We start from the raw sequence: 12,268 nt of genomic DNA on the forward strand, positions 1-12,268 counted from the left end.
TGAAATTCTCCTCTCTCAGTCCTTCTGGTTTTTCTTCTTTTGCCAAATAACATTTCTGTGGCCTTTGCTGGCCTTTTAGAAACCCACTGAATGGTTGAGTTCCTCCGTTTTCTCTCTTCACATAATCCAGCATCGTCAGCTTCCTCTTCACATCCAGCAACTCTTGTGCATGGGTGACTGACGTCTCTCCTCCTGATTCATCTTTCCCTCCTGAATGCAACTCTTTATACACCCTCTAGAAATCTCTTGTGGCTGTTCAATGACCCCTCGAAGTCAATCAGTCTGTACCACCTAGCATCTGTGCCCAGATGGCTTTTTTTTTCTCTTTGCCCCCACTATCCTAATGGCAATGCCAGAAGGCAGGAAGTTCTAACACAGCCTCTTCTTTACCCTTATGTTCTGGTCTTTCCCACACTCTTAGCTCTTCTCTATTTGTAAACATCTCTTGAATTGGTCATATTCTTTTTATCCCCACTGCTTGTATCTTGTCTTTCCTTGAGGTTATGGCCAGCCTGGTGCATTCAGAGCCTTCACACATGGATTGACAGATACACACACACACATACACACACATGCAGAGTTGAACATAAATATGGTTTCACACATATGTGCCTAGATATGCATATAGTAAATGATTGTCACTCAAATCAGATGCTATGGCTCCTAAATGATCCCAGTCTCACAGAAGCACATGACTTCAGAGCACACAGAAAAACTCATTAGTACAGATACAATCAAAGGTGGACACAGTGGCCAAATATACAGGTAGACATTTGTCAATAAACACATAGTCATAGATATATGTGTAAATCACTGACAAAGAAAGAAGCAGAGTCACAGACGTAGAAACACATCATGGACAAGTATTCATTGTAAGGCAAAAATTGAGAGTTGGGGAAAAAAATGCCGTGGGTCATCCCACTGTGGTAGACTCAAAGACCCATGCGGACATCTTATAATTGGTCACTCTACTTCCCATCTCTCTCCCTTCCAGATGCTATTTCCCATCCTGGGACTCAGAGCCTCCTTTCTTTGTTCTTAGGCACATCAGACCCAGGGGTTGACACAACTGTGCTTGTTGCCAAGTTCCTGGGATGCTGTGCGAGTTGAAGAAATAGACTGGCAGTTGCAGGTTTGGCTATATCTTGTGAGCTGGGAGCACATCAAAAGTCGGAATGGGGACTCAGGGACTTGAGCACTCTCTGGGCACTCATGAAGCCAAAAATAGCACCCATTCACAGACTTACCAACACAAACAAGTCCTTTACTGCAAACAACGGGAAAGTTTGCTATTGACTATGCAGTATGCTTTGCATTACTTTAGATACATTTACACATATATCGTCATAATGAACTAAAGCCTACATACATTTGGCTGTTATAGAGCCCAATCACTAATCCCTTGCATTTGCATAGAACTTTAAATCTTTTCAAAGTGCTTTCCTAGACATTCTTTCATCTGAGCTTCAATTTTTTTTATTATAAATGAGATTCATATATTGCACATATTTTACATATTTTCTATTCTTTTCTTGTTCCCTAATAGACCAACAGAATCTTCATAGATGTTACACGTCAGTGTTTTATGAATATAATCCTCTCCGTTTTTCATTGTCTTTTTATTGTTCCATACTCTTTATGCTGTTTTTTGCTTGGTTGGGTTGGGTTATATATATATGCATTTTTTTTGGTTGGTTGGGTTATTGTTGTTGTTTTAATCCTTCTTACTCTCACCTCATTTTCTTTTACATATACATGCTCCAATTTTCTATCTTTGCTTGAATATTGTTTCTTTGGCCTTCCTAGAGACCAAAGAGTGTTTTATTTGGACTTATTCATTGAGATTTTGAATATTATTTTCTGTGTTCAATATAGTTTATATAAAATAGAGGGCATCCAATATGGCATTCTGTATTTTCCTACACATGTTATTTGTATATTCTCTCTGCTAGCTAGATGAATTGGAGCAACTAACATAACCACTAAACTTGATATTCCTCATTGGTTTAGGAGGGTAAGAATTCCTTGGGAACTTTATTGCAAATATTAGAGTAGATACATCTAAAGTGCCTAGTACTTTGCCCAACACACACTTAATAAACTGTTACTATGATAGTAGTTCGTGGTGGTAATTGTGGATGCAGTCAAATGATGACAATGTGATTAGAACATGGGCTTCACCACTGCCATGAGGGTCTCCCACTTATGGACCCAAATTTAATTTTGTCCTGTGGTTGAACATTTAGGTTGTTTGCCACTTTTGCCCTTTATAGGTAATGTCTCACTAAATTTCGTCCTACATACAGTTTTATTCTTCTTTTGAATTTAGTATTTGTATGTATTCCTAGGAGTGAGATTACAGAGTGAAAGGATTAGTACATTTGTAAGTTTCTCAATAGATAAACATTGTCCAATTGCTTTCCGCAAGAGTACCATCAGGTTACACTCCCACCAACATCAAGAGAAAGATTATTTATAGCCTTAGCTAACATTGTTTCCTATTTGACTTTTCTTATGTAGATTTTCCTTTAAAACTATGATATATATGTATATGTGTGTATATATGATATATATGTAAGTATAAGTATGTATAAGTCTATGTATTTATATATGTATGTATACACACACATATATACATACACACATACATACCATATATACATACATAGACCTATGCATACATATACTTCTATGGAGCATGTGTCAGTGATAATATTTAAATATTATTTGCCACATTATTTTAATAAGAATCTGTTGTCCAAAGTTTGAGATGCTTACTTTCCATGATATATAAGATCATTTTAGTTAGTAGGTGACATTAAGTAATACTGGTTTACATATTGAAAATGATATTCTATTTTCAGTTCTCTTCGGTCCTCTGATCAGATCAAGGAGAAAGTCTCAGCTGGATGCTAACAACACTTTAAGATCCCTCTAGTCCTTTATTATCTTCTTTTTGAAAAAGGAGCTTTTTTCCCTGGAGTTTCTAGCTCAAATTTAATAATGTCATTTGGCCTTCAATATGTTTATTTTTATGTTTTCATACTTTTTATAACAAGCAATATTGGTACTTTATTTAAAATATTGATATAACGGGAATTGTGGACATATTAATTTCACCAAAAACGTGAGTTACAGATGGGACAGAAATTCCGACGGTGGCGTTCCCGTGATTGAAGTGTAGCGCACACTGCCAGGAAGCGCATCACAACAGTCCTCTCACTAATTATGACAACAAAGGGTCCTTGAGAAAACATGGACCACTGCTCTCCATAATGCCTGGCAGTTTGGAACTTTGTGATTGCCCCTTCCTCCCTATTCACTTGTGAGTGTGAGGACCTTGCATTTGGCCATGAGGACAGTCATTTTTATATCCAGTGAGTTCTGTGGGTTCCTGACCAGGTGAGTAATTTCCTCACTTGACAGATAAAGAGTGGAGATGCATAAGCACTAAAGGATGTATAAATCAAGACTGACATTATGAATAGAATGATTCAGAAAATGAAATTAAATAGCTTAATGATAGTCATTGTGAATCACAATGTCAGCTTTAGTATAATTCTAAGGATGTACTTTCTAACGCTAATGAGGTTTGATAGAATAAAATTAACAATGTCCAAACAGCTGTATTCCTTCACAACAAAGAACCATATCTCAGAGCAAACTGATACATCTTCTCCATGGGGGATTTTGGTTGATTGATTTTGTTTTCTCTTTTAGGATATATTTAAATTTGCAAGAACTTCTCCCGTCCCAAGACAAAAGAGGTCCATTGTGGTATCTCCCATTTTAATTCCAGAGAATCAGAGACAACCTTTCCCAAGAGATGTTGGCAAGGTAAGTCAGACAAAAGACAAATGACAAAAGCATGTTTTTATTAAGAGATGAGCGTGCATGAAACAGGCTGACTGTGGCTGTCTAGGTGACCAGCTGGAATTGGCCTCAATTCCTCTATGACAAGAGGCCAAACAGTTTTACAAAAAAAAAAAAAAATGTCGGAAGTTTATCGAACAACAATAAAAAAGGAATTTGTAAAAAAACAACTATAACAACAGCTTTGAATATCATGATTTGGAGATCTATGTGGTAGATAATGATGCTGAAGTTGTGTCAGAAAAATGTCATTGGTTAAGAAATAGACTCGTTGCTTTTGTAGGTGATGTCAAGGCAACCCTTCAGATAAGTTCTTATTATAGCAGTATGATATTTGTGGCCTTTTAATTTAGATCCTAATTTGCAAATGTGTTATTCCAGGAGCATCATTGGGTCAGCTTTCTAAAAACTAAACCAGATCAAAGGAACTAAATCATACCAACCAGATCCAGAAAGTACTGTTGCGTAAATCAAAACAAAAACTTTTCCAATAGAAAGTATTCACTGTTAAGTCAACAGAAATATCAATGTGCCTGATCAACACATTCTTTCCCCATAGGAGAGTCAACATGGAGAATTAAATTTTAACCTGTTTGTATTTTTTGGTGAACTTGAAATTTGAACAATAGTGCTCAGTTGAATGAATAATCTCAATGACTGGTGCTATTGGACTATTGAGTCATTCATTAAATGAATAAGAAGCACTTGTTATATTCTGGATGTCAAGATTGGCACTAGGTGAATATAGATGTGAATGAGCATACAAGCCCCTGTTGTGATAGAGCTTATTATATTCTAGCAAGGAGACAGATATTTCAATGAGTAAATAAATAAACAAGAAAATTGCAAAGGATAACAAATACTATGGAAAACAGAAACAGGATGATGTGAAAAAGAATAAATGGCAGGACCAGGGAATAGAGAGAGGAGGGAATCTTTACGCAGATGGCTGGGAAAGGCTGGTCAGAGTTACTGACACTTGAGAGGAGATTGGAAGGATGAGAAGGGGACAAGCCATGGGAAGAGCTGGGTAAACTGCATTCTTGGCAGAGAGAACTACATGGAAAGGCCTGGAGATGGGAAACAATGGTACATATCTTAGGAACAAATTGCCTGGGTGGCTGCAATGTGGTGGGAAAAGAAAAAAGTGGTAAGAATTGAAGTCAGAGAAGCTGGCCTGTCATAGGAGCCTGGAGGCCATGGTGAAGGGTAGGGATTTTGTTGTGCATGCAGCAAGAAACCACTGGAAGGTCTTCACAGTGTATGTGTGTATGTGCGTGCGCACACACGTGTGTGAGTGTATGTGTGTGCACGTTGAATGTGTGTGAATGTGTGTGAGGGCATACTGTGTGTGTGGTTTGAAAGATCTTTCTGGCTGCCTATAGGAATGGTTTGTGGGAACAGAGTGATAGGGAGGAATGAACACAAAGAGACAGGCTCAGAGGAGGGTTTTATAGTGATCTGGGGGAGAGGTGAGGGTAACTTGAACTGTTAGAAATCCACTTCTATAGAGAATTGGAAGTATTGATAATCAATACCCTAATAATCACCATATCTATGATTTTAAACTACTACCGCATCAGATGTCTTTCTTTAAGTAAAACCTTGCCAGGAGTGCAGGATATGATGTAAAGGGAAGAAGAGCTGTTCCAAGTGAACCGTGGTGGGGCTGATGAGCCCCGCCCCTTTAGACAGCCCTAGTGCTGTGATGGCTTGGCATAGTTTTCCCCGAAGCCGAGAATGATCAAGGTCCTCAAGTGTGGATTCTTCCTCTAAACAGCTTCAGAGACATAAGTTTCGTGGTTATTCTTTAAGCCTGGTGTTCTCACCCCTCACTGTGAATCAAAATCACCCGGGACAGTTAAAACACAGATGCCAGGCTCCACTCTCAGAGATTGATTCAGTTGGTCAGTAGCTGAGGACAAGCATTAGTATTTTTTAAAGATCTCAGGTAATTCTCAATTGCAGCCAAGACTGAGCCAGCAGCATCAGCATCACCTGCTTCCTTGCTAGAACTGTACGTTCTTAGGTCCCACCCCAGGACCACTCTTGGAATAAGGCCAGGAATCTGGTGGGGCATGCCTTTCAGGTGATTCTGAAGCACACACAAGTTTGTGGAGGTCTGATCTAATCCTCTCCTGTCTACCATTAATACTTTCAGTGTTGGAGTTTCAAGTCCATTAATTAGATTATAACAAGAGTGATCATGCATGTGATTTGCTCAGAAAATTGGTTGTCTTGCCATAATTATTAGCACCACCTTTCCCCTTAAACGTGTCCAGATTTGGACGTTAAATTTTATGTGGTCATCCTAAAGCTTCCTTCAATCCTTCTTAGTATATTCGAATAGTTTTCATAAGACTCTTTCCTTGAGATAATAATGGGTCAATAAGCATGCAGCTAACCAGGATCATCTTCTGCATTGTTTCTTATTTGTTATAGCCTCAAAACACAATTTTGTTTCCAAGCTGAGTATTCCTCTGTGCTTAGTCCCTTATGTACTGCCCACATGGGCTGTCAACCTGGAATCTCTACAAATCAACTGTTTTTCTAAATGTGGTAGTCTGTTAACACTGTAATGTGTGAAAGTCTCCCAAACCTCCACATGGTTTATGTAGAATAACTGCACTGCCTTCCAAAAGTTATTTGTTTTTCCATGCTTTTTATGCCTTTGAAGGAACATTTTTTTCTCTTCGTGTTTCTTGCTTTTATTCATTCATCTTATCCTTTTCTTTATATCTTTTACCATTGTCATCTCTACCAGTAACTGACAAACAGTGCTCTGAAGAGCTGTGAGATCTTATAGGCATCTTCAGGGAGTGCTAGGGAGGTAGAGAGAAGGGAAAGGAGACCAAAGAGGTAGCACTCTGGCCTCCACATATCATTCCTATCCACCCAAACTGTCTGAGTCAGGGAAGCTCTACTTTTATAAATATTCCATATTGGACTTCAGTGTAGAACGCCATTTAAAGAGATTCCGTGATTATAAAAGTGTAAAGACACTTGTCTTATTTTGGGTTCCCCAAGACAGGAATTCAAATGCAGCTAGTTTATTTAGGAGGTCAAGAGAATACTGGTAAGGGAGAGATGAAGTAAGATGGGGAAGGGAAGCAGCCACTTGAGAGGCCTGTTTATCAAGGCAACTACCCCTCTGAGTGAGTGAATTGTAATCCTATGAGGGAAAAGCTAGGAAGTTGTATAAAGCATAGTCTTGGGGTTATTCTCTCCACAGGGAAGGGAGCTAGGGTGTTTATATGCCAGGCCCACCAGACTTTGAGGACCACTCCTAGAGGTATAATTCTTCAGTGCATCTGGCCTGCCCTGTGCTCTGTACACAGGCACAGGGCTTTTTGAGACTTGGAGAAGAGCCTTCAGGCAACAAGCTACGTGGCAGCTAGAAGTCTTGCTGATGCCCACTGAAAAGGTGAGGTCCAAGGGACAGGACAGGGCACTTCTGTGCCATCACTAAACTGGATATAAATTCTTTTGCTTTACAGGCTAGGTTTTCTCTGTCTTTGTCTCATCCTCTGCTCCAACTTCATTTCTTGAGGTACCTTTGTTGTGTCTTAGGCCTTTGAAACCACTGTACTTGCTTTTCTCCATTAATAAGTACTCACTGCATCCCAGGAGGGAAAATCTCTGAAATTCAACCCAATTCATGTCAACAAGCATATATTCAGTTTCTGCTATTTATAAGGCACTGTGCTAGAGGCTGGGGATTTAAGGACAAAAGAAAGCAATCCTTGATCTTGTAAGATTACAGAAGAGTGGAAAAAAATTATCACAAATTTATTATTTGCCCAGTACTGTAAATTATAAGCACTTTTCATCTATTATGTTGAAGTCTCATAATAATAACCCCATGGGGATTATCTTTGAATGCGCCAAATGTGAGTAATGAGATTCAGAGGGATGAAGTAACAAATCCTAAGTCACATAGTCCCTTCATAGCAGAGACAAGCTTTGTAGCAGCTCCTTGAGATTTCAAAGTCTGTGTTCTTAACCAATATGCTCAGGGCTACTAAGTGCCATCTGAGAATTCTCTTTCGTGGAATAAAATATCAATGATGACAATTGTTCCCTTTAAAACAGCATTAAAATTAAGTTTAATTCCTTGAAACACACCAAAAAAAATTTGGACTGAGAGATGGTCAATGGATAGATGTATGTATGATAAAACAGTAAATTGTTAATGGTAGAATCTAGGTGATGGGTGAATGCTCAATAGCTGTAAACTCCTTTCTACTTACCCATATGTTTAGGAATTTCATAATACTATGCTAGAAAAAAGTTTAGCTAAATATAAAATCATGATAAACAACACAAGAGTTGGCATGCTGGCACAAAGGTGGCACTTTTTTGTTTTGCATTTCAAGTGGGTGAATGCAGACGAAGTATCTGTTTGTTTGTTTTTTTAATTTTTGTCGTGTTTTATGACAATCCGAATTCCTTTAAAGAAGGAGGCCCATATATGAAAGGGTAAAGACATCAAAAGCAAGATGCTGCAGCAAATTAGCCCTCTGTGGGGGGTTTTCTCAGTTCAGGGTTGTGCCATGTCGAATTGTGTATTCACAGAAAGGCTATCCAGGCAGCTCTAGGGATTAGAAACAGTTTTGACTGATGCATAATTTTTCTATCTGCCAAATAAATTAGTTGGTAAGTAGCTAAATTGCTAGAATTTGGGGGCTGCCCTTCCTCAATCATATCTCTCAATGTTTTTGAAAAAAAGGGTAAAACACCCAGTCGTGAATATACTTCTTCAAACCTGTGATTTCCTTCTCAGTTTTGAATTCTAGACAGCAGGGTGGATTTGAGAGCGTGTGCCCTGGCAAGAAATGTGTAGTTCCCAACGCATGCCTTTTTTTTTATTTTTTAATCTCCCCCTTCAAAGTGTGACCATTTCAAAATTTGGGCCATAAATAATTTCTCAGTTTTACCAACTTTCACTGATAAATATTTGATGGCATCTTCGGAGAATTTTGAGTTCTCGGTCTCGATTGATTGAGAGCAGGGGACTTTAAATCTGTGAGGAAGCAAGGAGGTCTTTGGGAGATGTATTTTATTCTGTTTTATATTAAGTTTGAAAGACAAGTCATTTATGAAATGCTTATTAGAGATTCTACTTTCATCACAAACCCTTTTCATCAAAACCAATGAAAGTACATTTTACTGAAAATCCTTTTTTATATCTCCTATAAATTGGTAGAATGGGCTTTTAGAAGGACATTTTTAACCCAGAATGGAAGAAATATGTAATTGAACCATGTGCTCTTTGTAAAAGGAATCAACATAGATCATTAGACCAAATCATGAAACCCACTGAACCAGGACTCACTTTGATTGTCTCATGAATGTCAGTCACGCATGAGGGTAATCTATGGCAGTTCCTAAATATTCCTCAGAGTTCTGGATATATGGTTTATTAGAGGTCTTCCCATATCCAAATACTAAGTACCCCTCATTTACGCCCACCTATGCAAATTGGTGCTAAGGAGCATAATGTTCTTAGGATTAAACTTGTTTTACTCATGTACTAGTCATTTGCATCACTTTAGTAACTCATAAGTGCCAAGCTGCATCCCCAGAAGCTAGACCAGAAAAGTGATACCGATCCCCAGCAATTGTCCATCTCACTCTCCTACTGAAATGTAGGCTTAGCATCTCTTATTCCTTCCTGATTTGTCTCATGCAATCACCATCAGCTCTCCGCCGCTGCTTCTCAGCTCTTATCCAAATCTAACTACGTGCCTCATCTCAGAAATTTACATCTGTTTAATTTCCCCCTTTTAAAACAACTGACAGTTTTATTCAATAACTAAAACTTACCATTAGCAAGTGTATAGGAGAGAAATTTAAATATAAGGGACCTAAGATGTCCAGAAGGTCAATATTCGAAAAATTCTAGTTGAGGCGAACAGCAGAATTTATTTCTATATTAAGCAATTCCAGCTGTACATGTGTCTTTCCTATTCCTGTGGCCTTGAATTCTTACCTCTTCCCTGGACACACCCTTTTCATCTGTACTCCACAGGGGTTTCCTCATTTACATTCTAAGGCTGCACTGTCCAATGGATCATTTTCACCACTGCAGAAAGTTTTGTGTCTACACTGTCCAATATGGTAGCCACTAACCACATGTGGCTATTGAGCACTTGAAATGTGGGTAGTGCAATTGAGGAATTGGATTTAAATTTTTTATTTAAATTTAATTTTAATTTAAACTTGAAACCTACCACTTGACTCAATTATTAGAACAACTTGGCATGTGAATCTACCTTCACAACTGTAAATTTTAATCTAAATACAGATCAAAATTTTTTGCTGAAAATATAATGTCCAAATTGAGATGTAAGTGTGATATACACACAGGATTTCAAAAACTTAGTAAACATGTAAAAAAACAGAAAATATCTCATTAATAATTCTTTGGAATTAAAATATTTTATGTATTTGGAATAATTAAAATTAATGTCGTGTTTTCTTTTTACATTTTTAAATGTGGCTACCAGAAAATTTTAAATTATTTATATAGCTTGCATTATATTTATACTGGGCAGTGCTGGGCTAAAGCCTATTTTTGGTACAGTCTCCGCCATGGAATTTTTGTTTGATCTCCTTTACACATGGTTTATAATTCTTTGATAACACTTAACATATTTTGAGCAGCAACATACTTTTGTTTGTATTTTTCTTCCCATTAACTATGATTTATCAACTGTAGTGGTTCAGTACAATGCCTAACACACAGTAGGAACTCAAGTGTTCTTTGACTTGAATTCTAGCCAGGTCTGTGGTTGGCTGGATAAGACGTTCACTGGTTACTGATTAGTTAAAGTGATCATACCCTGGTTTGCTGTTAGAATGGAATTAATAAACCATTATATGATCAGTCTGGATATTTCCAGTAAATTTTAATTTTTTATAATGGCAGTAGGCTGCCAGATAAATTGCTTGGCAGTCAATCGTTATGTCAGGTCTCATAAGCATTCTTAGCAGATTGTGACAGATTTGATATTGATGGATTTGTGTGTGTGTGTGTGTGTGTGTGTGTGTGTGTGTGTGTGGAGAGAGAGAAAATCCATGTGTGAGCATCTGTATTTCTGAATTCGCTCATACATGCAATGATATTTTAAATCCACTTAAATAAAAAAAATCAAAACTTTTATCTTTATTCACAATTGAACAGTTAATTCTAACTTAATTTGGCTAAGTCTAATAAAAGCTGATATTCACCATTGCTCTCTTTCTCTAAAGTTTAATTAATGATAATACATAATTGAGTTGTTTTGGTTCTTTGCCAAATACATATATATGCAAAAATGTCCTCCATGATATACATCTAGCAAATAAATGCATCTGAGCCTATGGAGGAAGCAATATTTTTAGCCCTGAGTTTATCACCCTTTCGGTTCTCAATTTGAAAGTTTCCAAGGGCTTTATTGTTATATACATTTGGCCCTAGACTGAATTTATATTTAATTGTGAGTATTAAAGGATCTGGCATTTCAGCTTGAATTAGCACCCTAGAGGTAGGAGAGTTGAGGAATTTTCAAATTCACCTAGAATCTTCAACATCTAATGAGTGTCGGTATCTGAGCCAAACATGGCTATCCCTGTTGTTCTGTTTAGTTCTTACGACAACCCTATAAAATACTTCACCCATTTCTCAGATGGGGAAGCTGAAATTGAGAGAAATTAAGTAGCCTGCCCAAGAGAGTGGCAATGCTGTTACTGAAACCTGTGACTCCGCAATGCCAAATCATTGATCGCTGCATTATAATAGACATGACTGTTTAGTTTCCTTGGATCTTTTCTGTTTGCAAAGTGTGCTCACATGAACCGTCATTTGACTAGTACATCTACTTTCAGAAACCAATATTATATCCCCATTGTACCATTGAGGAAACTGAGGCTAGAGCACCATGTAGGACTGTTAACTTGTGGTACAAACTGAGTTGTTGTGTACCATGAGTTCCTTCTGCATTGCCAACTGCCATGCACCAGGGCTCTGGATGTATTTCAAATAGCATATGGCATAGGTTAAGGAATGGGCTTTATTGGAAAAATATGATATATAAGCCAGGGGTCAGTCAGAAATAAGAAACACTACTCCCCACTCCCCATCATCTCACAGAGAGGTAAGCCAGGGTCTGGGCAGACAGCTGAACATATCACATGGGTTTACCAGGAGAGGCATTTCGCTCCCATGATTCTTCGTTCTTAGTTGGCCAGTTCAAATACGATCTTGTCAGTGGACAGATAATCAAACTCCTGGAGTGTGGAGAGCCTGAGCGCAGGTACCTAGATTTGTAGAAGTTGTCTGAGATTCCAGATGCTCAAAGCCAGATGCCTTGGGCAGTGATATGCTGGTTAGCTGGCACTTGGGGAAAAAGGG

At 38.0% G+C, this 12,268-nt stretch overlaps 1 protein-coding gene across 2 annotated transcripts in view; it reads left to right on the forward strand.

Moving 5' to 3' along the window:
- The window catches only part of CDH13 (cadherin 13), a 962,058-nt gene that overhangs the window by 421,544 nt on the left and 528,246 nt on the right, over positions 1-12,268 (forward strand). For both annotated transcript variants that reach the window (XM_015600622.2, XM_025042649.1), the window contains exon 4: positions 3,721-3,837. In XM_015600622.2, the coding sequence (XP_015456108.1) occupies positions 3,721-3,837 (117 nt within the window). The remainder of the gene's footprint in view (positions 1-3,720; positions 3,838-12,268) is intronic.

The sequence above is a fragment of the Pteropus alecto genome, unplaced genomic scaffold, assembly GCF_000325575.1.
Source record: "Pteropus alecto unplaced genomic scaffold, ASM32557v1 scaffold7, whole genome shotgun sequence".
NCBI lineage: Eukaryota > Metazoa > Chordata > Mammalia > Chiroptera > Pteropodidae > Pteropus > Pteropus alecto.